The sequence below is a fragment of the Rana temporaria genome, chromosome 11 (assembly GCF_905171775.1).
Source record: "Rana temporaria chromosome 11, aRanTem1.1, whole genome shotgun sequence".
NCBI lineage: Eukaryota > Metazoa > Chordata > Amphibia > Anura > Ranidae > Rana > Rana temporaria.
Genome location: NC_053499.1, coordinates 151597951 through 151623449, shown reverse-complemented (window position 1 = coordinate 151623449; position 25499 = coordinate 151597951). Strand labels below are relative to the sequence as shown.

Sequence of the window (25499 nt, the reverse complement as noted above, 5' to 3'; positions counted from 1 at the left end):
GGAGAACATTACAGCTTTCATTTGAATAGCTGTCTGTTTCCCGCCGCACCGCGTATAGACACTCCCCCTTGCTCGGGATTGGACGGGTGAGCTGTCTATCAAAGTGCAGATCACCCGTCCAATCCTGAGCAAAGGGGAGTGTCTATACGCGGCGCGGCGGGGAACGGACAGCTATTCAAATGAAAGCTGTAATGTTCCCCGCACGCTGATTAACTAGGCGGCGGCATCTAGGTATGGGGAGACATGGCTGCATATATGGGGAGACATGGCTGCATATGTGGAGGACATGGCTGCATAATGTGGGGGACATGGCTGCAATATGTGGGGGACATGGCTGCAATATGTGGGGGACATGGCTGCAATATGTGGGGGACATGGCTGTAATATGTGGGGGACATGGCTGTAATATGTGGGGGACATGGCTGCATATGTGGGGGACATGGCTGCAATATGTGGGGGACATGGCTGCAATATGTGGGGGACATGGCTGCAATATGTGGGGGACATGGCTGCAATATGTGGGGGACATGGCTGCAATATGTGGGGGACATGGCTGCAATATGTGGGGGACATGGCTGCAATATGTGGGGGACATGGCTGCAATATGTGGGGGACATGGCTGCATATGTGGGGGACATGGCTGCAATATGTGGGGGACATGGCTGCATATGTGGGGGACATGGCTGTAATATGTGGGGGACATGGCTGCATATGTGGGGGACATGGCTGCAATATGTGGGGGACATGGCTGCAATATGTGGGGGACATGGCTGCATATGTGGGGGACATGGCTGTAATATGTGGGGGACATGGCTGCATATGTGGGGGACATAAAGAGGCCCATTAAAAAATGTGTAACAAAACACTCCAAAAATGTGTCACGGTCGCGGCACGCAAGTGTGAACGAGGCCTAAAGCCAACTGTTTTCAGGGTAAAAATGTCACACTGATAATGAAATTTAAAAAAAACCCTTGCAACAAACAATGTAACAAATCCTCTGCAGCCGATTGTTCAGTAACAAAAGCCCCAGATCCGCCAGCCCATTGGGTAACTTACAGCATGTAGGTAATGACCCCCACGCTCCACATATCGGTTGGGAACGACACAAAGTCATAATTCACCACTTCTGGAGCCAAAAACTCTGGCGTTCCAAAATTCACCTTCAGCTTCTCTCTTGGCTTGTACCTGCGAATAGAGTGCAGGATATTAAAGTGACACTAAACCATATCCCTATCCCCCAAAAATAATCCGTACACATCCACTACTTACTAACCGTGTAATCTATTTTTCATGAAATAACTTCCTACTGTGAAAATCACAAATGCCACGTTCAAGAGCAAAATTGTTCTACATGTAATAAACATAGGGGCCCAGATTCTCGTACGAGATACGCCGGCGTATCTCCAGATACGCCGTCGTAACTCTGAGTTTGAGTCGTCGTATCTATGCGCCTGATTCTTAGAATCAGTTACGCATTGATTTGTATTAGATCCGACCGTCGTATCTAAGTTGCATATTTACGCTGGCCGCTAGGTGGCGCTTCCGTCGATTTACGCGTCAAATATGGTAATGAGCTAGATACGCGGAATCTCAAACGTACGTGCGGCCGGCTCATTTTTTTACGTCATTTGCGTAAGGCTTTTTTCGGTGTATAGTTACCCCTGCTCTATGAGGCGTAGATCAAGCGTACTAATGTTAGGTATGGACGTCGGAACAGCGTCAAATTTTTTAAGTTTTACGTCGTTTGCGTAAGTCGTCCGTGAATGGGGCTGGACGTAAGTTACGTTCACGTCGACTAGGCATTGAGCGGGCGCAATTTAATTTGAAAAACCTGACGTGATACTGAGCATGCGCGCGCATGCGCCGTTCGTTAAAAACGTCAATCAGCTGCGGTGGCTCAACGCGATTGGCACTGCGCTGACAAACCTCTGCAGCTAGGGGTTCGGATCCCGGTCTCAGCTACATGTGAATTGAGTTTGGTGGTCTTAGCCCGGCTCCCGGTGGGTGTGCTATGCGAGGTAAGCCTGCGCTTAGTACGCCCACCCCCCTCCCACAAAAACCACCACACTTACACGCACTCGAAATTGGGTTATCATGCACGCACTTTGACCACGCGGTCTCTAAAAAGAGAGGCGAAGGACTAACGGGGCTGGTTGAGCGGGCTAGATCCTCTCACTCCCTTATAGGGAGTCTCTCTGCCCTGTTGGGCTTCAAAGCGGAGCAGGTGTGTGGGAGGACCCCCTCACGCACCCGCCATTGCCACCCAGGGCATGGAGAAAGGTGGCAGATTGCCTCTGGGGGAGGCCTGCCTACTCCCAACTCCTGCAGTCCGGCTCCTCTCTCGAGTACACGCACAAAATACACTTTAAACTCTTTGGTTTTAGGGGAAATGGTTACCTGAAGTCTCAAATGTGCTGCCCTATCATCTACTGGAACATACGCACCATCTCCAAGATCGATATCTGGCAGCTTGCTTTCATTTACAATTACTGTAGATACGCGAGTATAAGCCAAGTTTTTCAGCACACGACGGCCATACTTAACATTGCCTGCGCCTCATAGACCCAGGGGTAACTATACGCCGGAAAAAGGCGAACGCAAACGATGTAAAAAAAAGCGCCGGGCGGTCGTTCGTTTCAGAATCGGCGTAAATGCTCGTTAGCATATTCGACGCGTAAAAGACACGGAAGCGCCACCTAGCGGCCGGCCTGGAATTGCAGCCTAAGATCCGACAGTGTGCCTAGGTTCACACTGCTGCAAATTCAAAATCGCGGTTTTACCGCGATTTTACCGTGATTTCGCGGCCGCGATTTGCCGCGATTTCGCCCGCAATTTCATGTAAATCGCGGCCCGAAATCGCAAAAAGTAGTACAGGAACTACTTTTTGAAATCGCAGATGCGGCGTCGCACTGATTAGGACAGTGCCATTGCCGACAATTGCCGCCGATTTGAGATGCGATTTGACATGTCAAATCGCATCTCAAATCGTTCCAAATCGTACCCAGTGTGAACCAGGGCTGAAAGTCACTTACACCTGTCGGATCTTAGGGAGATCTATGCGTAACTGATTCTATGAATCAGTCGCATAGATCCGACCGACGGAAATCAGAGATACGACGGCGTATCAGGAGATACACCGTCGTATCTCTATGTGAATCTGGCCCGAAGTCTCCCGACACAAGATGAACGGAGTATATAAATCAGGGGTTGGAAAGTATAAGCAGCAACATCTGTCTTTATAATAACTCCTTCTATTCCTCTGCCCTGTAGGCTCTATAACATCCCCACATAACAGAGCTGCGCTTGTTTTATTCTAAATCCCTGATGACTACGGCAAGGGATTGTTTACCTTCTTGCTAGTCCAAAATCAATAATTTTGATTTGGTTTCCAGTTCGATTGATGCACAAAATATTTTCAGGCTGAAAAAACAAACAAAAAGGAGTATAGATTAAAATCAACAATGCATTTTACATAGTTTTACCAATAGCTAGATTCAGTAAGAGTTAGGCCAGCGTATCAGTAGATACGCCGACCTAACTCGGAATCTGCGCCGTCCTAAGTTTAAGTGTATTCTCAAACAGAGATACACTTAAAACCTATCTAACATACGACGGCTTGCGCTGTCGTATCTTAGGGTGCAATATTTAGGCTGGCCGCTAGGTGGCGCTTCCATTGCGTTCGGCGTAGAATATGTAAATCACTAGATACGCCTATTCACGAACGTACGCTTGCCCGTCGCAGTAAAGATACGCCGTTTACGTAAGGCATTTTCAGGCGTAAAGTTATTCCATCAAATAGCTGGCCTAGTCAATGTTAAGTATGGCCGTCGTTCCCGCGTCGAAATTTTTAAATTTTACGTAGTTTGCGTAAGTCGTCCGTGAATAGGGCTGGACGTAATTTACATTTCACGTTAAAACCAATACGTCCTTGCGGCGTACTTTGCCGCAATGCACACTGGTATATGTACACGGACCGCGCATGCGCCGTTCTTAAAAAACGTCAATCACGTCGGGTCACAGTTCATCAACATAAAACACGCCCCCCACATCCTCATTTGAATTTGGCGCGCTTACGCCGGCCTATTCACGCTACGTCGCCGTAACTTAGCAGGCAAGTACTTTGGGGGTAATCCACAAAAGGGATACGCCGGCGTATCTACTGATACGCCGGCGTATCCCTGTTTCTATCTATGGAACTGATCCACAGAATCAGTTTACCATAGATAGGCAGAAGATCCGACATGTGTAATTGAATTACACTGTCGGATCTTAAGGATGCAATTCTAGGCCGGCCGCTAGGTGGCGAGGCCATTGCGGCCGGCCTAGAATATGCAAATGAACACTTACGGCGATCCACGAACGTTCCGACGGGCCCGTCGCTCTAAATCTACGTCGTTTACGTCGAGTTACGCCGCGTAAAACTAGGGCTGAGCCCTAGTTCTCTTAAGCCATGTTAAGTATGGCCGTCGTTCCCGCGTCGAAATTTAAATTCTACGTCGTTTGCGTAAGACGTTCGTGAATGGTGCTGGACGCCATTTACGTTAACGTCTAAGCAAATGACGTCGGAGCGACGTCAGTTAGCGCAATGCACGTCGGGTAAGTTACCCGACGGAGCATGCGCAGTACGTACGGCGCGGGAGCGCGCCTAATTTAAATGGGACTCGCCCCATTAGATTCGGCACGCCTTGCGCCGGACACATTTAAGTTACACCGCCGCAAATTTCAAGGTAAGTGCTTTGTGGATCGGTCACTTAGGGAGAAATTTTGTGGCGGTGTAACTTAAATCGGAAGATTTAAGTTGCGCCCGATATTTGTGGATTTGGCCCTTTGTGTATACAGTACTTGCCTAGCTAACTTACGGCGGCGTAGTGTAAATACGATACGCCGCCGCAAAGATGCGGCTGTCTATTTGAATCTAGCTACAAGTCTTTAAAAAAAAATTTAAGTCTTTAAATATAATCCAACATAAAAAATGTAAAACTGGAACTGCCAAAAATAAAAGCGGTTTGAAATCCCAGCTTTCTAAAAAAAAAAAAAGTTCTAATCAAAGTCAAGGCAATAAAGCAGAATTTAGAACGTGTGAATTTTATTCCCGTGTATTTCTATATACGGCTCCAAATATCAAATTTCCAGCTGGTGTCTATTCCTGAATCACGTAAACAAAAATGCTGACAGATGATACGGGACGGTGACAACAACAAAGGACCAAAGTTTGGGAAGAGCCAATTTTTTTTTTTTAAAGTCACCCCTCACCTTCAGGTCTAAGTGTAGTATATACTGCTGGTGCACGTAGTAAATCCCTTCGCAGATCTGTTTGGTGAACATTATGGCGTCCAGTTCTGTGAGATGGTAATTCTCATCTGTGATCCGGTCAAATAATTCGCCGCCGTCCAAGCTGGGAAAACAAAAAAGGTCAAAGAATTAGAAAAGTGACAATTTTCACCTTTTTTTTCTTCATTGCATATCGGTGCTTCTTCTTCTGCTGAAATGTTTTTTGTCAGGTTTTTTTCTTTATTCGTTTTTTTATTTTTTTCTTTGTTTTTCGGGTCATGATCGCAGTTTGTAAATTCGTAAATTCGTAAATCCGAAAGAAAATCCGAAAATTCGAAATAATTAAAGGGGTTGTAAACCTTCTGTTTTTTTTTTTATGTCACAATGTACAGTATGAGATTTCCTATCATCTGTGCCCAGTCTTGCCATCCAGCTCTGAGCAATAGTGTTGCTCACGAATATTCGTATTGCGAATATTCGGCTCGAATATGGCATATTCGAGTATTCGCGATATATATTTCGAATTTCGCGGTGAATATTCGCTATTCCGAATATTCTAATTTTTTCAATTTTATTTTTAGAACAGATCACATCCTAGAGATCTCCATCGACGTCTAAAAGCATTGCTGGTATGATTAGAGACCTTGGGCCGAGTAGCTGAAGCGATCATTTTATTTTGCCGAAAAATCGCAATGCGATTATTCGGCAATCGGAATATCGCGCGATTATTTTCTCCGCCCTTCTTTTGCATCAGAGCCAATCAGAGTGCTCCTACCGCAGTTGTCGAAATTCCGCAATAAATATCGCATTCGCATTTTGCGAAATTTCAATAAAATATCACGAATATTCTGAGCCAATCAGAGGGCTCCTACCGCAGTTGTCGAAATTCCGCAATAAATATCGCATTCGCATTTTGCGAAATTTCGATAAAATATCACGAATATTCTGAGCCAATCAGAGTGCTCCTACCGCAGTTGTCGAAATTTCGCAATTATTTTCGCAATAGCAAAATTTCGCAAACATTTCATTTCGATAAAATATCACGAATATTCGAATTTAGCGAATATTTCTCGAATATTCGGCTATATATTCGTGATATATCGCGAAAACGAATATGGCGTATTCTGCTCAACACTACTGAGCAATCCTCTTTTATTGTTCAGTGAAAATTAACAGACTCAATATTGAACCCTTACGAACTAAGATTGGGATGCCATTAAAGTTCATGGCCCAGATTCAGGTAGAATTGCGCGATATTTGCGGGGGAGCAGGGCAACGATTTTGCCCTGCTCCCCCGCAAATATTTTGCGCTGCCCTCGATTCACGGAGCAGCAGCTCCGTGAATTGCGAGGGCGCGCCGGCAAATTTGCCCGGCGTAAGCGCGCGCAAGTTAAATGATCCCGCCGGGGGCGGGAATCATTTAAATTAGGCGCGCTCCCGCGCCGAGCGTACAGCGCATGCTCCGTCGGGAAACTTTCCCGACGTGCGTTTTGCGGCAAATGACGTCGCAAGGACGTCATTTGCTTCAAAGTGAACGTGAATGGCGTCCGGCGCCATTCACGAAGCACTTACGCAAACGACGTGAAATTCAAATTTCACGTCGCGGGAGCGGCGGCTATACTTTAGCATTGGCTGCCCCTACTATTAGAAGGGGCAGCCTTGCGCTAAAGTTGCCGTACGGAAACTCCGTACCTGGCTTGCGCGGGGCCCGCGCAAGTTTGTGAATCAGTTGGTAGTATGCAATTTGCATACTACACGCTGATCACAATGGGAGCGCCCCCTAGCGGCAAGCACAAGAATGCAGCCTAAAATCTGCGAGGCATAAGTGCCTTATGCCGCACAGATTTTAGGCTGCAGTCGGTGTAACGAGGTTCCTGAATCAGGAGCACTCGTTACACCGGAGCAAGTAAGCAATTGCGCCGTGTAACTTATGGTTACACGGGCGCAATTGCTTCTTGAATCTGGGCCCATGTGCGTGTAAAGGCAGGCGTCCCAATACTTTTGACCATATAGTGTAAATACACCCCCCCCCCCTCGCTCAATATCATACATACTATTCCATGATCAAGGTCAAGTCGTTTTTGCACTCGAAGGCGTCGTATAACTGTATCAGGTTCACATGGTTTAACTGGTTCATGATATTAATTTCGTTCTTCACCTCATCCTGGAAGTAAAAAAAAAAAAGGGACAAGATATCATTTTATTGACATTTCTGCTCCCCCCCCCCCGTACAAGGCGAGTGAATATACTGCCAATTAATCACGCCGCCTAACTAGACAACATCGCCATGCTGACAATGCTTGGGGCCCGGTGCCCTTTTCCAGCCCTCCCATCTCGTCGCCTAACGAGGCGCTGACAGCGACTCCCACCGAGCGACTCATGAATATGCAAATTCAACCCACGGCCGCTTGACAGATTGGCCGCTCTGCGCTCTCTACGCTAAAGGCCAGCACTTCGGGAGGCGGCTGGGATCATACAGCACGGTCTCAAATATTGAAAACACATTAATGCGTCGCCTCGCCAAGGCCAAAATAAATAAATAATTCTGGTCTGTATATTAAGCCCTTAGGTCAGTTCATATATCAGAGCTGTATGAAGAAATGCGTCCTCCTGTAGATCCAAACCCAATCACTAAATTCTCAGATGAAAATTTATTAAATGTTCATTTCAAAATGTGTTTGCAATATTAGAATCTGGACACTTCCCCCCCTCCACGGATTGGCTGGAGCCCGAAAAATACACAGGTTGGTCTAACCCTACTAGTGTATGGCTAGCTTTACAGGGCCCGTTTTTTAAGAGATCTCAGTAGGAAACCATTATCCGTACGTACCCTGTCCTTCGGAGCTTTAATTTTAATGATTTTGGCAGCCAGTCGTAGCCCGGTGGATATCTCTACACACTTGTGGACTTGACCAAAACGTCCGCTGTTAATAAATGTAAACATATATGAACATGACAGTATCTTTTAACTGAAACACATTCATGTTAAAGCGGAGTTCCGGCCACAATTTCACTTTTTAAATATAAATACCCCTGTAATACACAAGCTTATTGTATTCTAGTAAAGTTAGTCTGTAAACTAAGGTCCGTTTTGTTAGGTTGTTACAGCATTTAGACACTTTATAAAAATAGAAATTGACTGGGGCCATCTTAAGTGTGGGCATCATGAAGCCAGACTGTATGACTTCCTGGATTTCAGCCTTGCAGATCTCGCACATGCTCAGTGCTGCACAAGCAGTGTAATAGGTTTCAGATCAGGTTTCAGCACCTGTACTGTCCAAGTCACATGATTCTTCGAGACTGGGGAGTGCACAGACTCCTGGAAAGTTACACCCACTACATTCCCAGGAGTCTGTGCGGTGTAGGTTAGGAAGCTTAAGCACCTAGGTGCAGGAAGTGGGAAGATTAACTATTCTGCCTAGCAACAACACTTTGAAGGCATCTAAAAAAAAAATTCTTTAAGGACTAATGAAATTTTTTTAAAACTACTGATGTAATGTTATATTAATGGGTGGAACTCCACTTTAAGGAGGTATCAATATGACAGGAGTATGGTGTTTGTGCTACCTCTGTGAACATACAGGGGCGTTTTCCTACATTGGAACTGAAGAAGTTTGGAGAAGCTACAAAAACATCCTCAACATTACAGAACAAGCCCAGTTGAATGTGATCAACTACTACTGGATATACTATATCAGGGGTCTCCAAACCAAGAGCCAGTTTATTGTCCTTCAGACTTTAGGAGGGCCGGATTGTGGCCAGTGGGGGCAGAAAATGTCCTGGGCTCAGCATCAGTGAGAATAAATATGGCCTTAAAGCAGTGTTTCTCAATTCCAGTCCTCAGGCCCCCCCAACAGGTCAGGTTTTCAGGATTTCCCTCAGATGAAAAGGCTGTGGTGATTACTAAGGCAGTGAAACTGATCAAATCACCTGTGTAAAATAATGGAAATCCTGAAAACCTGACCTGTTGGGGGGCCCTGAGGACTGGAATTGAGAAACGCTGCCTTAAAGGTTGGTGGTCAGTAGAAGGAGGAGTAGTGCCCCTATTAGTAGGAGGAATAGTATCCCATTATTGGTATCAATGGAAGAAATAGTGCCCCCTTGTTGGTGTCAGTGGAAGAAATAGTGCCCCCTTGTTGGTGTCAGTGGAAGAAATAGTGCCCCCTTGTTGGTGTCGGTGGAAGAAATAGTGCCCCCTTGTTGGTGTCGGTGGAAGAAATAGTGCCCCCTTGTTGGTGTCGGTGGAAGAAATAGTGCCCCCTTGTTGGTGTCGGTGGAAGAAATAGTGCCCCCTTGTTGGTGTCAGTGGAAGAAATAGTGCCCCCTTGTTAATCTCAGTGGAAGAAATAGTGCCCCCTTGTTGGTGTCAGTGGGAAGAATAGTGCCCCAAGGGCCGGATAAAGGCTAGCAAACGGCCACATCTGGCCCTCGGGCCGCAGTTTGGAGACCCCTGTACTATATGATGACCTGGATAAATGGTGATCTATGATTAAAGGTTGGAGAGGATCCGAGTAGTTCTAAGGAAATACGCACCTCGTGCCAGTAATAGGTAAATAGAGCAAGAGAGAGCAGTGGGACTATAGCGGTGCCAAAGACATATAAGGCAATGTAGACAATATCGATAAAAATGAAATACTTATTTTATTAACACTTATATGTACAAAAAAGGTTCATATAAAAACAGTTCGAGCAAATGTTCGAGATCGTGGGATGCTGGTTTTCCCAAAACTTCGTAAAGTGGTGGTCACAGGGGAATGTCCCATCCCTACATGTTTCACCGTTTCAGGCTTCCTCAGGGGATGACTGGTGGTTCCAGATTAAATCCCCTGAGGAAGCCAAAAACGGCGAAACATGCAAGGATGCAACATTCTCCTGTGACCACCACTTTATGAAATTTTGGAAACCAGCGACCCACGATCTCTAACATTTGCTCTAACTGTTTTTTATAGGAACTTTTTTTGTACATATAAGTGTTAATAAAATAAGTATTTAATTTTTATCAATATTGTCTACATTGCTTATATGTCTTTGGCATCGCACCGCTATAGTTCCACTGTTCTCTCTATTTGGTGATCTATGATTAAATAAAGCTTTCTTGGATTTGTAACAAATAGTGGGGGGCACCCCCATCCTTTGTCTTTGTTTACTCAACCTACAGCGTCAGGCTAAAAACAGGACAATAAATATTTAAGACAGATTCTCTTTCAAGGGATCAGTGGTGGTGGAAAACCACTTAAACTCCAATCGTGACATTAACAGCGGAGTTAACGGAAAAAGTTGCACAATGCACTTGTGGACAAAGGGCGCGTTCCTGTGTATAAGGCAAGACCTCAGGGATGTTTTGGGATTTGGTCGAAGTGCTGTTGTTATCACGGATTATAAATAGCCGGTGCCTGGTAAACACGGCCCCAAGGCCAGAGGCATCAATCTCATCTTACTCACGCTTTACAGAGGATTAGACCGTCGCCCAGCTGTTCTGTGTCACAGAATGTTAGAGGCCTTTTATATGGGAACACGCACAATGCAGATATGTAGGCCACATACTAACATTCTTACAGTAGCTGTAATGTACAATCAGCCTCCATCGCAAAACTGAGTTTGCAGGATTCACACCTACACCTACCATACCAGTATGTAAGCTTATCATCACATGATATACCAGTGACATCACTGAGAATGCAGCCTATCCATTCACTAGAGACCAGTGACATCACTAGAATGCAGCCTATCCATTCACTAGAGACCAGTGACATCACTAGAATGCAGCCTATCAATTCAATGGAGACCGGTGACATCATTGAGAATACAGCCTATCCATTAACTAGAGACCAATGGTATCAATGAGAATCCACAATCCAGCCTTGCTTGAGAATAAATCACAACACTGGAAATGTAGCCTATCCTTTCTCTAGAGACCAGTGACATCACTGAGAATGCAGCCTATCCATTCACTAGAGACCAGTGACATCACTGAGAATGCAGCCTATCCATTCACTAGAGACCGGTGACATCACTGAGAATGCAGCCTATCCACTCACTAGAGACCAATCACATAATTTAGAATGCAGCCTATCCACTCACTAGATTTCAGTGACATCACCGAGAATGCAGCTTATCCATTCACTAGAGACTGGTGACATCACTGATAATGCAGCCTATCCATTCACTAGAAACCAGTGACATCACTTAGAATACAGCCTATCCAATCACTAGAGACCGGTGACATCACTTAGAATGCAGCCTATCCATTCACCAGATATCAGTGACAACACTGAAAAAACAGCCTATCCATTCACTAGAGACCAATCACATAATTTAGAATGCAGCCTATCCATTCACTAGAGACCAATCACATCACTTAGAATGCAGCCTATCGAGTCCTAAGACCACAGTCTCCTGATTTGTTATAACTATGTTGGGGAACCTTGTGTGTTATTTCTCTAATGTATGTAGACTTCTTGGACGAGTTATTATTATTGCCAATTACTGAATTTCGTAGGTTGACATGTGTGTTACGATGTCATGTTGTATACACCATATACCTTAAATAAAGATTTAAAAAAAAGAATGCAGCCTATCCACTTACTAGATTTCAGTGACATCATTTAGAATGCAGCCTATCCAGTCACTAGACACCGATGACATCACTGAGAAAGCAGCCTATCCATTCAATAGAGACCAATCACATCATTTAGAATGCAGCTTATCCAATGACTAGAGACCAGTGACATCACTGAGAATGCAGCCTATTCATTCACTAGAGACCAATAACATTGCCAACAATGCAACCTATCCATTCCCTAGATACTGGTGATGTCACTGGACATGCAGCTGACCCCGGGGGCTGACCAGTACACTTTGTTGCACTAATATTAGAAATGGGTGCGTGTTTTTTTTAATTCAACATCGAAAATGTGAGTTTTAGCCAACAGAGACAATAATCTCAGCGAGAGTTAAAGATTCTGTTTTCCTTGTCAAGCTCTTGGGTGACATTTATAAAAGAGCCAAAACAAACGCCATGTAGGAGGTTTAAACAGATTGTGTTCAGGATTAAATATCTTAAGGGGAAAGAATCCCCGTTTGATATCTACATCTGGCTGCCAACGTCTAAAATGTGCCGTTTAATTAATGGAGTTGTGTTCTGAGAATATTTGCAATTTTAAATCAGGTTTATACAAACCTTTTCACAAAGCCATACTATCTGCCCTATACAGTATTTGGGTCTCTATGCCTCCCCCAGAGGCAATCTGCCACCTTTCTCCATGCCCCGGGTGGCAATGGCGGGTGCGTGAGGGGGTCCTCCCACACAGCCCGTCCTACCTGCTCCGCTTTGAAGCCCAACATAGCAGAGAGAGTGCGTGAATGTTAACCCAATTTCGAGTGCGTGTAAGTGTGGTGGTTTTTGTGGGAGGGGGGTGGGCGTACTAAGCGCAGGCTTACCTCGCATAGCACACCCACCGGGAGCCGGGCTGAGACCACCAAACTCAATTCACATGCAGCCGGGACTGGGATCCGAACCCCTAGCTGCAGAGGTGAATGGCTTGTCAGCGCAGTGCCAATCGCGTTGAGCCACCGCAGCTCCCGTGTTATTGCGAAACCTCACATGTGTGATTTGAACACTGTTTACATTTGCGGCCGCGACTTACGTATGCGTGCGTGTATGTGCGAGCACGCGAGGAAGGGGGCGCTTTAAAAAAAAATGTTAAAAGAGGGCTTCCAGATTCCGATAAGCCCCCTGCCTGCAGATCCCCACAACCACAGCCCAGGGTTGTGGGGAAGAGGCCCTTGTCCCTATCAACAGAGCCCCCCCCTACCCCAAAGGACTCCCCCATGTTGAGGGCATGTGGCCCGATATGGTTCAGGAGTGGAGGGCACTCGCTCGTCCCATCCCTTTCCTGACCTGCCAGGCTGCATGCTCAGATAAAAGGTCTGGTATGGATTTTGGGGGGGACACCACACCATTTTTGAGTGGGGGTTTCCCTCCAAATCCCTACCAGACCGAAGGGGTCTGGTATAGATTTGGGGGGGACCCCATGCCAGTTTTTCACAATTTTTTTTTCCCAGCAGTTCTTTTTTTTTTACATTCAGTTTTTTTACATACACGCACATGAACTTTAATGGCATCTCAGTCTTAGTCCGTAGGGTTCAATATTGAGTTGGCCCCGCCCTTTGCAGCTATAACAGCTTCAACTCTTCTGGGAAGACCGTCCACAAGGTTTAGGAGGGTGTCTATGGGAATGTTTGACCATTCTTCCAGAAGAGCATTTGTGAGGTCATGCACGGATGTTGGATGAGAAGGCCTGGCTCACAGTCTCTGCTCTAATTTATCCTAAAGGTGTCCTATCGGGTTGAAGTCAGGCCAGTCAAGTTCCTCCATTCCAAACTTATTCAGCCATGTCTTTGTGGACCTTGCTCCCCCCAATCTCCTGACAGAGCCCCCCTCACCACATGATGCCACAGTGCCTAGGGCAGGCGCCCTTCCTGCCCACACCTTGTCCCAGCCCTGCCCCCTAGCAACCTGTAGGTTGGACTTTATAATAAAGGAGGCTTACACCCTGTTACATGCACTCCCTTCTTTAGTTTTATATTGCAGTTATACAGCATGATAAATTATCTTGACTAGTAATGCACCACCATAGCTTTGACTGCATCATAATTAGTTGAGACTTGTTCTACTTACCCCCCGAGGACTTCATGCTGGCAGACTGTGTAACAGGATGACAATATGGCTTGCTTAATGCTGACTATCCTGTGGTTGAAAGGTGCAGGAGGTGGCGGGCAATCATCTACAACAGGACGACACACAGAACAATATGGGATGAAGACATCTCAAGACAATATGCACAGATAAAACATATAGAAGTGATTTCGTTGCCAAAACATTTGAAAAGTAATGCACCCTTTCTTATGATCTCCTATCCCTGAATAGCATTGATAGGGTGACAACACCGGCTGTCATAGGAGGAAGTTCTGAAGACCCTGGGCCACCTTTTCCACCTTCCTGCCTGGACAACTAGAGAACACCACCACACCAACAAAGCCCACCTATCTCTGGAGTTACCAAGGCAATTCCTCATTTTGTCCATCAGCCGACAGACCCTGGGCCACCCAACACACAACCCCACACTGGGAAAGCCCATCCATCTCTATTCTTTCGTTTTTGGTGGAGAATGCGGGCCTCATCCATCTCTCCTATCTGTGGAGGCATTTTATCTATCAGCTTACACGTAGGCAGGTGCAGTCTCTGCCCTGTAGGTGGCACTCCACCAGAGTGGCTACAGTACTGCAGCTGGAGAGGAAGTCAAGCGAAACCTGGTTTCTCTATGGTTTCCTTGGTCCCCCTAGGCAGCGTTCCAAGGGCTTTTTTTTTTGCGTCCAGAAGTGGGGGGCCTCGGAAACAGCCGGAAAGGCCCGAGGACTGGGATTGGTGCCGCTCGGCTCCGGCGCCCCCCCACCTCAGACCAAACGTGGTACTGCACACTGCTTTGGCCTGAATTCTGCTTGTTTTGCGAGACAACACTCGCAAACCGAGATAGGATTTTTAAAAATATATAGTGCTCGTATTGCGAAACGCTCGTTAACGGCGTTACCCACAATCCGAGGTTCCACTGTATTGTTTTATTTTTCAAATTAGGCTTTAAAGTCAGTGTAATTAATCTTTTTACCAATAACATGCAGAGACGAGTCCTCCAGGGCGGTCCTTGTGTCCACTGGTGGTTTGTTGACAGAAGAGGAAGCGGGAGTTGGGGCGGGGCCACAGTCTTTTCTAACCAGTTCTGTTTGGTTGGGTTTTACTCCACCCTTCACTCCCTTGTCAGAATTTTGTGCTTGTTTTAGGTCCATGTGGCCTATTTTCTGAGTCGGCACGGGTTCTTCTGGTTGTATGTCCTCAGTTTGGGTTGCAGAGGATGTTTTCGTATCCTTACTTGTAGCTTGTGTTTTATGTCGCGCTGAAGCTGGTGTATTCTTGTCAGACTTTTGTTCTTTTTCTGGTACAGATCTGGTTCCTGAATTGCTTATCTCCTCTGTCTGGACACAAGTGCTTTTCCTAAAAAATGTACAATAAAAATAAAATAAATATAATATATTGGCGTATAACACTCACTTTTTCACCCTGCAAATCGGTTGCAAATAGTGTGTGTGTGTGTGTGTGTGTGTGTTATACGACGATACTGCAATTTGGGCTGCCTCAGGGAGAATGGGGAGGGGGGCGAGACGAGCGCCATCAGATTACATACAGTGATAATCTCCTGTTTACTTAGCGGCCTCTGTAATATGAAGTCCCATCTCCTGGGCTGGCATTGGACCAGTGTTCTGTCTATCATAGAAGCCAGTCCAGGAGGCGGGACTTGTACTAAAGAGGCCGCCAAGTAAACAGGAGATTCTCACTGTATGTAATCTGAAGGCGCTCATCCCTGAGGTGGGCATTGATCAGGCTGCTTTCATGGCAATGGGGAGGCTGCCGATGGGCATTAATCAAGCTGCATTGATGGGAAATTGTGAAGTTGCGGATGGGCATTGATGGGCAATTTTGAGGCTGCCGATGGGCATTGATCAGGCTGCATTGATGGACAATTGTGAGGATGCAGATGGGCATTGCTCAGGCTGCATTGATGGACAATTGTGAGGATGCAGATGGGCATTGCTCAGGCTGCATTGATGGACAATTGGGTGGCTGCAGATGGGCATTGATTAGGCTGCATTGATGGGCAATTGTGAGGCTGCAGATGGGCATTGATCAGGCTGCACTGATGGGCAATTGTGAGGCTACAGATGGGCATTGATTAAGCTGCATTGATGGGCAATTTTGAGGCCGTCGATGGGCATTGATCAGGCTGCATTGATGGGCAATTGTGAAGCTGCGGATGGGCATTGATGGGCAACTTTGAGGCTGCAGATGGGCATTTATCAAGCTGCATTGTTAGGCACTGATCCTTATTAAGTTCTTTATTTAAAATTTAAGGGCCAGATTCACAGTTGTAATACGCCGGCGTATCTACTGATACGCCGGCGTATTTTCAAATTTGCCGCGTCGTAGCGTTGTTTTGAATCCTCAAAACAAGTTACGACGGCTTTAGGCTTCGATCCGACAGGCGTACGGCTTCGTACGCCTTCGGATCGTAGGTGTAATTTTCCGGCTGCCGCTGGGTGGAGTTCGCGTCGTTTTCCAGCGTCGGGTATGCAAATTAGCTGATTACGGCGATCCACAAAGATACGCGCGTTCGTCGCATTCTCTTACGTCATCGCTAGTCGGCTTTTCCCGTCGTAAACTTGCGGCTTCTATTTCATGGCTTATATTTAGACAGCCCATGTTAAAGTATGGCCGTCGTTCCCGCGTCGAATTTCTAATTTTTTTTTTTTTGCGTAAGACGTCCGGGAATACGAAAGTACGTTACGCACGTCGCCGTTCAAAAAACACGTCGGGCGCCGTAATTTCGCGCAAAGCACGGCGGGAAATTTTCACACGGAGCATGCGCAGAACGTTCACCTAATTTAAATGGTACACGCCCCATTTGAATTAGGCGGGCTTGCGCCGGACGGCTTTACGTTACACCGCCGTAAGTTTACACGCAAGTGCTTGGTGAATCAGGCACTTGCGCTGAAAACTTGCGGCGGTGTAACATAAAGGCGATACGTTACGCCGCCGCAATTCTTTGTGAATCTAGCCCTAAGTTTTTTTCCTGAAACTTCAATCTTAAGATGACGGTGCTTGTTATATGCCGATAAATACGGTAAATAAAATGTAAAATATACATTATAAAATCTTATAAAGCCAATAAAGAACACCAATGTGCCTGGAGATCAAGGGTACCACATCTCTAAATGAAAAATACAGGCACAAAAAAAATAGGATTTTAAAGGTGCCAACAAAAATATACCTATAAAAACATATTTGTATTGATAATTCATCAAATGAAATATAAAATAAGAATGCATTAAAAAATATCTTTTTATAGATTCTTTCACATTGTAACATTCCGGAATGAAATATCTATATGCTGTGTTCATGCAGTCACTTGATCTCGCCAATGCACTGGCTTCATCAGGAGGTACTTTAAAGCGGGGGTTCACCCTATAACGAAAAAAAAAAAAATAATTTTTCTTCTACCATAAAATCAGGCATTGTAGCGCGAGCTACAGTATGCCTGTCCCGATTTTTTTACCCCCGTACTCACCTTGTACTCGTACATCGAAGATACCGACTCCCCTCGGGGAATGGGCGTGCCTATGGAGACGGAAGGTGATTGACGGCCGGCTCTGGCGCGTCACGCTTCTCCGGAAATAGCCGAAATAGGCTTGGCTCTTCACGGCGCCTGCGCATAGCCTGTGCGCAGGCGCCGTGAAGAGCCGAGACCTACTCCGGCTGTCTTCGGGGAGAGTGACGTGCCAGGGCTGGCCGTCAATTATCCTCCCTCTCCATAGGCACGCCCATTCCCCGCGGGAGCCGAAATCTTTAATGTACGAGTACACAGTGAGTACGGGGGTAAAAAAATTGGGACAGGCATACTGTAGCTCGCGCTACAATGCCTGTCTCGATGGTAAAATCATGTCAGTGAGGGTGAACTACCGCTTTAAGAGATACATATCAAATCACTACAAAATTGAAAAATAGAGCTACTAACTAATTATTTAATTTAATTATCCGTTTAATCAAAGCAAAGAGATTTTAAGGTATATGTCAAGTTAGAAATGTGAGTAGCGTAGATGCAGTGTTCTCCTTTAGTGGAGTATCTACCGTATTTATCGGCGTATAACACACACCCTAACTTTAAGAGGGAGGATTCAGGAAAAAAAACTTTCCACAGCCCCCTGCGTATAACACGCAGGCACAGTTTACCCTCTATTTTCAGTGTAAAAAAGTGAGTGTTATACGCCAATAAATACAGTAATTAAATACATAAAATAGCATAAAATATGCATTAAAGGGGTTGTAAAGGTACAATTTTTTTTCCCTAAATAGCTTCCTTTCCCTTAGTGCAGTCCTCCTTCACTTACCTCATCCTTACATTTTGCTTTTAAATGTCCTTATTTCTTCTGAGAAATCCTCACTTCCTGTTCTTCTGTCTAACTCCACACAGTAATGCAAGGCTTTCTTCTTGGTGTGTGGAGTCGTGCTCGCCCCCTCCCTTGGACTACAGGAGAGTCAGGACGCTCTCTACGTTGCAGATAAAGAAAGGAGCAGTGGGTTAGAGGGCGTCCTGAAGTCCAAGGGAGGGGGCGAGCACGACACTCCACACCAGGGAGAAAGCCTCGCATTACTGTGTGTAGTTACAGACAGAAGAACAGGAAGTGAGGATTTCTCAGAAGAAATAAGGACATTTAAAAGCAAAATGGAAGGATGAGGTAAGTGAAGGAGGACTGCACTAAGGTAAAGGAAGCTGTTTAGGGAAAGAAATTGTACCTTTACACCCCCTTTAAGGATCATTTGATCGGGTCTGAATAGTCCTTATTTGGCCAGTTTTGGATACCTCTGGAGATGGTCTTCTGGAGACTGTGGACATGTTGCAGAGATCATCTTTTGAGGAAGGGGATCAGGATCTCCTCCAGGTTCCTCAACAATCTGCTTAGGTTCTTCGGTTTTGGAACTCTGGTCCGCTGCTGGGGTGAGGGAAGGTTGTTTATGCCGAGCATCTGAATCTGTCTGGGCATTTTTATCTCCTGGTAGTTCTCCTGCCACTTTCTGTGTCCACGGTTTGGCATTATGAGAGCTGTCAGGTTGTTGAGGTATATCTAGAGTCTGGACATCAGTAGAGTCGGCTTTAGCATGATGACTGGTACACTGAGCCATTTTATGGCTGAGTCTTCTGCCTTCCGAGCTGCTGCTCTTCTGTGGAGCTGAAAATCAAAGCAATACCTAAATGTATGCATTTCAATTCAACTCATTTGGTAACCGTTTGTTTTGTTTTGGGCGAATGCAGGCAAGTATGGCCGCCGACTGTATCACGGGAGCGTGACCGCAAGCTAACCCCCTTGGGAGAGCTCTTCCCAGAAGGGGTTGTAATGGTTCCTTTATACAGCAATCAGTGCTATAAAAATGCACTGATTACTGTGTAAATGTGACTGGCAGTAATGGGGTTAACCAGTAGGGGGCAAGAAGGGGTTAAGTGTGTCCTAGGGAGTGATTCTAACCATTAGGGGGCATGGTATACTGTGACATGTCACTGATCGCTGCTTCCGATGAGAGGGAGCAGACGATCAGTGACATGTCACCAGGTAGAACAGGGAGATGCCTTGTTTACACAGGCGCGGGCGTGGAGAATGCAGCGGGCGCGTACCCGCTAGGGGGCAAGATCCAAACCAATGTATATATACGTTGCTTTGCTTGCCCGTGCCATTCTGCCAAAGTATATCTGCGTTAGGCAGTCGGCAAGCGGTTAAAGTAGGTGGTACGTAAAGTGACTTCTCCAAACACCCAGGCGCCTGCAGAGGTGGGGGCGCCAAAGTGCCAGAGTTCTCCCTTCCCTCCTTCTCTCCTTGTTTGTGTACTATGTCTGCAGTCTCTAACCGTCTCCTGCATCATGTCTGCAGTCTGTGACCATCTCCTGTACTATGTCTGCAGTCTGTGACCATCTCCTGTATCATGTCTGCAGTCTCTAACCGTCTCCTGTATCATGTCTGCAGTCTCTAACCGTCTCCTGTATCATGTCTGCAGTCTCTGACCATCTCCTGTATTATGTCTGCAGTCTCTGACTGTCTCCTGTATCATGTCTGTAGTATGTCTGGGGGCTCTTTCTAACAGACTCTCTAACAGAAGCCCTCTCTGTGTCCATCAGAGAGGCCCCCCCTCCAGGTCCCAATAAAGTACTCTGCTTCTCTTCCTGTATTTTGTTTATTGTTAAGAGATCATGTAAGGATCCCAGGGTAATGAAGACTTTGTGGGGGAGCATCTCTGTGGTTGAGTCATTGCCATAGAAACATTTGTAAAGGGGAGGAGTTAGTAAACTGACAACGCCCATGTGAGGGCGCCAGAATTATTTCTGCACCCAGTAGCCTGTGACCCTAGGATCGGCCCTGGCTACAAGGTTGGAAGGTCACAATAATGTAGAATATCTTTGTATGCTTTAGCATTAACAGCACCCTTTTGTCGAAAAACCTGAAATGATTTGGGGGGGGTTCACAAACTTTTGGTCTTTTTGCCATTCACAAAATTTAGCCATAAAATGTGCCCCAAGCTACAAAGCAGGTATAGTAAACTATTAACCAATAAGCAAAAGAGGCTGCATTTTTGTTACCTCGATAAACAGTCTGATAAGTTCACCAGGAACCGATCTCAAAGTCTTGGCTTGCTAAATGGCCAAACCCTGAAAGCTTACTGAAAAAAATGGACTACTACTACATAGATTTTTACTCACTTGCTGTCGCTCTCTGAACGTCAATCTGTGATCCTCTGCTGGCGAGGACATGCTTTGGTTTGCTTTCTTTCTCTTCAGCGTCATCTTTGGCCTTCAAAACAAAAAACAGTTACAACTAGGCATGATGGGAATTGTAGTTCCTGAACAACTGGAGGGCCGTAGTTTGAAGACCCCTGGTCTATCACATAAAATACATTTACAATTTTGGTTGTAACATGACAAAATGTGGAAGATTTCAAGGGGTAGGAATCATAGGCGTGCGCACAGGGTGTGCCTGGGCACACCCTTATCACCCTGTGTGGTGCAGATTGCATTGAAACATACTGCGTTAAACGCGCACTAATGCACAGGAAAATACAGCATTAAACGGCACATAACACACCGAAATATACAACGTTAAACGTGCACTAATGCACAGAAATATGCTGCATTAAATGTGCAGCAACACACTGGAATATACTGCGTTAAACATGCAGTAATGCACAGAAATATACTGCGTTAAGTGTGCAGTAACGCACAGAAATATACTGCGTTAAGTGTGCAGCAATGCACAGAAATATACTGCGTTAAGTGTGCAGTAACGCACAGAAATATACTGCGTTAAGTGTGCAGCAATGCACAGAAATATACTGCGTTAAGTGTGCAGTAACGCACAGAAATAGACCCCTGATATTTCACCAAAGCACCCTAATGGGGCTCCTAAAATAAATATATAATAAAAATAAAAAACTACCAACACTGTCCACTGCCCTACTGACACCGTCCACCGCTCTGCTGACACCATCAGTATACTGTATATACACATGCAAATATGTTTGAGCTTTGGGGTGCACACCCTAATGCAATAGGCTGCGCACACCTATGGTAGGAATACTTTTTCAAGGCACTGTACATGCAAAATGTATTTTATTTACCCCCCCCCCGCAGACAGCAGGTGCTGCAAAATCAACACGTCCATCCCTTTTTAGATAAACAAGAAAATATTGAACAAACACTCCGCAGACAATGATCTTTTAGCTGCATTTTCATTTACAGTCGCTGCCAGAGGCCGTCCAGACGTCACAAGGCTGGTTATAGCCCCCCCCCCTCACCCCGACCATTCTTAATCACAGTGATGGATCTGAACGCATCCCTGTCTCCTACCGTGAGACTGAACTGCTCAGGGGCGAGACTCGCTGTTTTATATTCCATCAATGAGATATTCTTTTCTGGTGTTGTGTTGTGTCTACCAAGTACTTGATCTCACTTAATTATCTGTATTCTACGGGCTTTGTGAGATCTCCCTCTAGTATGTGATTTTAAGGAATAAAATTCAGTTGACAGAATCAAAGGGTACAGAGAGCGACGGCGGAACAGATTATCTTCTCCAGTTATTTTATTGATTGCAAAGAACAAACAGTTGGAGCAAAAAGAAAAATATTTCAACAGTTGAGTTTTGGATTCCATTTCTATGGATTTATTTTTTTGATCACTTGTGTCCTTTCCTCTGGAGATCATGGAGTGCGTCCGTCCGTCCTGCGGGCCCTTTCCTCAGCTCCCGGGATGAACATTTTAAAGGGGTTGTAAAGATAGTGGGCCAGATTCTCGTAGATTGCGGCGTAGCGTAAGCTATTTACACTACGCCGCCGCAACTTAGTGGAGCAAGTGCCGTATTCTCAAAGCACTTGCTCCGTAATTTGCGGCGGCGTGGTGTAAATGGCCCGGGTAATTCAAAGGGGGCGGCTTGTATTTAAATTAAGCGCGCCCCCGTGCCGATCGAACTGCGCATGCGCCGGCCCTAAAAATAGCCCAGTGCGCATGCTCCAGCTCACGACGGAAAACGTCAATGAAGCCGTCGTGAGCGTCATTTACGTCAAGCCCTATTCGCGTACGACTTAGTAAAACGACGGAAAAAGACGACGCTGTCCCAACGCCATACTTAACATGGCATACGACGGCCCTTCGTAAACTTACCCCTCATATAGCAGGGGTAAGTTTACGCTTACGGAAACGACGTAAACGACGACGAGGCGGCGCAAAAACGTTCGGGAATCGGCGTATCAGGCTCATTTGCATAGACAAATGAGAAATCGTCGTAAACGCCATCTAGCGGCCAGCGTGGAATTACATCTAAGATCCGACGGTGTAAGTGACTTACGCCGGTCGGATCTACGCCGTATCTAAGCGAAAATGATTCTAAGAATCACTCGCATAGATACCCGGGCTCAGAAACAGAGATACGACGGTGTATCTGGAGATACACTGTCGTATCTCTTGAGAATCTGGCCCACAATTTTTTTTCCTAAATAGCTTCCTTTACCTTAGTGCAGTCCACACAGTAATGCAAGGCTTTCTCCCTGGTGTGGAGTGTCGTGCTCGCCCCCTCCCCTGGGCTACAGGAGAGTCAGGACGCTCTCTACGTTGCAGATAAAGGAGCTGTGCGTTAGTGGGGGTCCTGACTCTCCTGTAGTCCAAAGGAGGGGGCGAGCACGACACTCCACACCAGGGAGAAAGCCTTGCATTACTGTGTGGAGTTACAGACAGAAGAACAGGAAGTGAGGATTTCTCAGAAGAAATAAGGACATTTAAAAGCAAAATGGAAGGATGAGGTAAGTGAAGGAGGACTGCACTAAGGTAAAGGAAGCTATTTAGGGGAAACAAATTGTACCTTTACAACCCCTTTAAAAGGAACCCATTTAGAAAATAAAAAAACAAACCTTTACAAACCCATTGACCTACTAATCTAGCAAATCAAGCAAAGCTGGCTCTGGAGCCTCAAAACGTCCACCTGACCCTTAAAGGGGTTGTAAAGGTTTGTTTTTTATTTTCTAAATAGGTTACTTTAAGCGAGTGCATTGTTGGTTCACTTACCTTTTCCTTCCATTTCCCTTCTAAATGTTTTTTTTTTTCATTGTTTTCTTTGTCTGAATTTCTCACTTCCTGTTCCTCCTCAGTAAGGTAGGGGACAGGAAGTGAGAAATTTAAACAAAGAAAAACAACATTTAGAAGGGAAATGGAAGGAAAAGGTAAGTGAACCAACAATGCACTAGCTTAAAAGGAACCGATTTAGGCGTAGATTCACGTAGCATTTACGGCGGCTTATCTCCAGATACGCCGCCGTAATTTCAAATCTGCGCTGGCGTATATTTACGCCGATTCTCCAAGGCATATACGTCGAAGTAACTTGAATGCGGCGGCGTATAATTGTGTGCATTCTTACGTTGGCCGCTAGGGGCGCTTCCGTTGTTTTCGGCGTAGAGTATGCAAATGACCTAGTTACGCCAATTCACAAACGTACGTGCGCCCGGCGGTAGTTTATTACGTCGTTTGCGTAAGGCTTTTTCGGCGTAACGTTGTTCCTGCTTCTATGAGGCGCACGCAATGTTAAGTATGGACGTCGTTCCCGCTTCGATCTTTGAATTTTTTAGGTCGTTTGCGCAAGTCGTTCGCGAATAGGGCTGGACATAATTTACCTTCACGTCGAAACCAATACGTTGTTGCACCGTACTTGGGAGCAATGCACACTGGGATATGTACACGGACGGCGCATGCGCCGTCCGTACAAAACGTCAATCACGTCAGGTCATCATAGATTTACATAAAACACGCCCCCCCTTCCACATTTGAATTCCGCGCGCTTACGCCAGCCCCATTTACGCTACGCCGCCGCAACTTATGGAGCAAGTGCTTTGTGAATACTGCACTTGCTCCTGCAAGTTGCGTCGGCGTAGCGTAAATACGATACGCTGCGCCGCCGTAACTATGCGCGCCCCTACCTGAATCTAGCCCAAAGAAAATAAAAGACGAACCTTTGCAACCCATTTAAGAACACTATGTGAGAAGAATCACCAACCTCCTCCTTCCTCCAAGGAACTGTACCCTTTAGAATGAAATCCACAATTTTAGAGTTTTTGAGAGTGTTCCCCACGAATGCCACCACCTTATCCATCGTTGACATCATCTTTTGAAGGCCATCTAGTTTCTCTTGGTGAATAATAGATTCTCCATGTAACATTTTAAGAAGTCGTATTAATTCAGAGAAGCTTCTTTCCTCTACAGCCGGCTCAATGTTCTCCTTGGGACTTTGTGGGTTGGGTCCATGAGAGGCCGACAGTTTATCCATCCCTTTACCCAGCAGGTCCATCCCGTGAGAAACCGTTTCCAGCTTGCCCATGACATCTTCCTGAAAGTGTAACAGCTTGTCCATTTTCTCGTTGAGCAGGTTCAGCTTGTTGTCCATGTTGTTGGCCAATCCTGGAGGCTTCACTGGGGATTTTCCGGGCCCCGTACTTTGGTCAAACTTACTCTCGTACATTTTGGCCAAACAAGAGGTTATTGACTCCTGCTTACTCATATTTGTTATGTTATCCACACGTCTAATCTGGCCTTTGTCCTGCTAATCCTTCTCCTAACACTGCATCTGTAAGGCTTTATGGTCTTACGGCAACCTCTTGGTTGGAAACAGTAGGAGACAAACGGGCATCAAGTTTCTTTTGTCCAAATAGATTTAACTCATGCTATCAGGCTTTTCATTGTGAGGCCTCTAAACAACTGCCTAAACTTGGCATTGAGGCTTTTTTTGGGGGCCCGTTGACGTCACGGGGACATTTTAAATTCTTTCCTGAGAGCCTGGTGATGGATAAGCACGTCAAGAATTGACAGCATTAGCAAAAGGGACAGGAGGCGATATACATTAGGTTCCAACCAACGCACGCCAGGCTTGAATAAGACAGAAACTCATTAAATTGTGTATCGTACCAAGGGGGAAGAGGAAGAGAAAAGTGTCACAAACACGTTCTTATTAAAAAGACGTATTTAGAAGAGGCACGCCGCGTATTTGGAATGACAAGGCCGGTCTGATTTGGCTGTCACTTGCGTCTAAAAATAGCCAACAAT

General features: G+C 45.8%; 2 protein-coding genes across 4 annotated transcripts in view; one reads left to right on the top strand and one right to left on the bottom strand.

Annotated features, from left to right (window-relative positions):
- Nucleotides 1-25499, top strand: part of PDCD5 (programmed cell death 5) — a 302413-nt gene that overhangs the window by 108012 nt on the left and 168902 nt on the right. The window lies entirely within an intron of this gene.
- Nucleotides 1-25499, bottom strand: part of MYLK3 (myosin light chain kinase 3) — a 61655-nt gene that overhangs the window by 6269 nt on the left and 29887 nt on the right. For 2 of the 3 annotated variants that reach the window (XM_040329465.1, XM_040329466.1), the window contains exons 2-10: nt 20625-20715; nt 18741-19107; nt 14937-15319; nt 13952-14057; nt 8102-8195; nt 7326-7435; nt 5254-5395; nt 3350-3420; nt 1057-1185 (exon numbers count right to left, since the gene is read on the bottom strand). In XM_040329465.1, the coding sequence (XP_040185399.1) occupies nt 1057-1185; nt 3350-3420; nt 5254-5395; nt 7326-7435; nt 8102-8195; nt 13952-14057; nt 14937-15319; nt 18741-19107; nt 20625-20715 (1493 nt within the window). Of the gene's footprint in view, nt 1-1056; nt 1186-3349; nt 3421-5253; nt 5396-7325; nt 7436-8101; nt 8196-13951; nt 14058-14936; nt 15320-18740; nt 19108-20624; nt 20718-24455; nt 25213-25499 lie in introns of those variants that run through there. The other variant, XM_040329464.1, reaches the window with a different exon arrangement.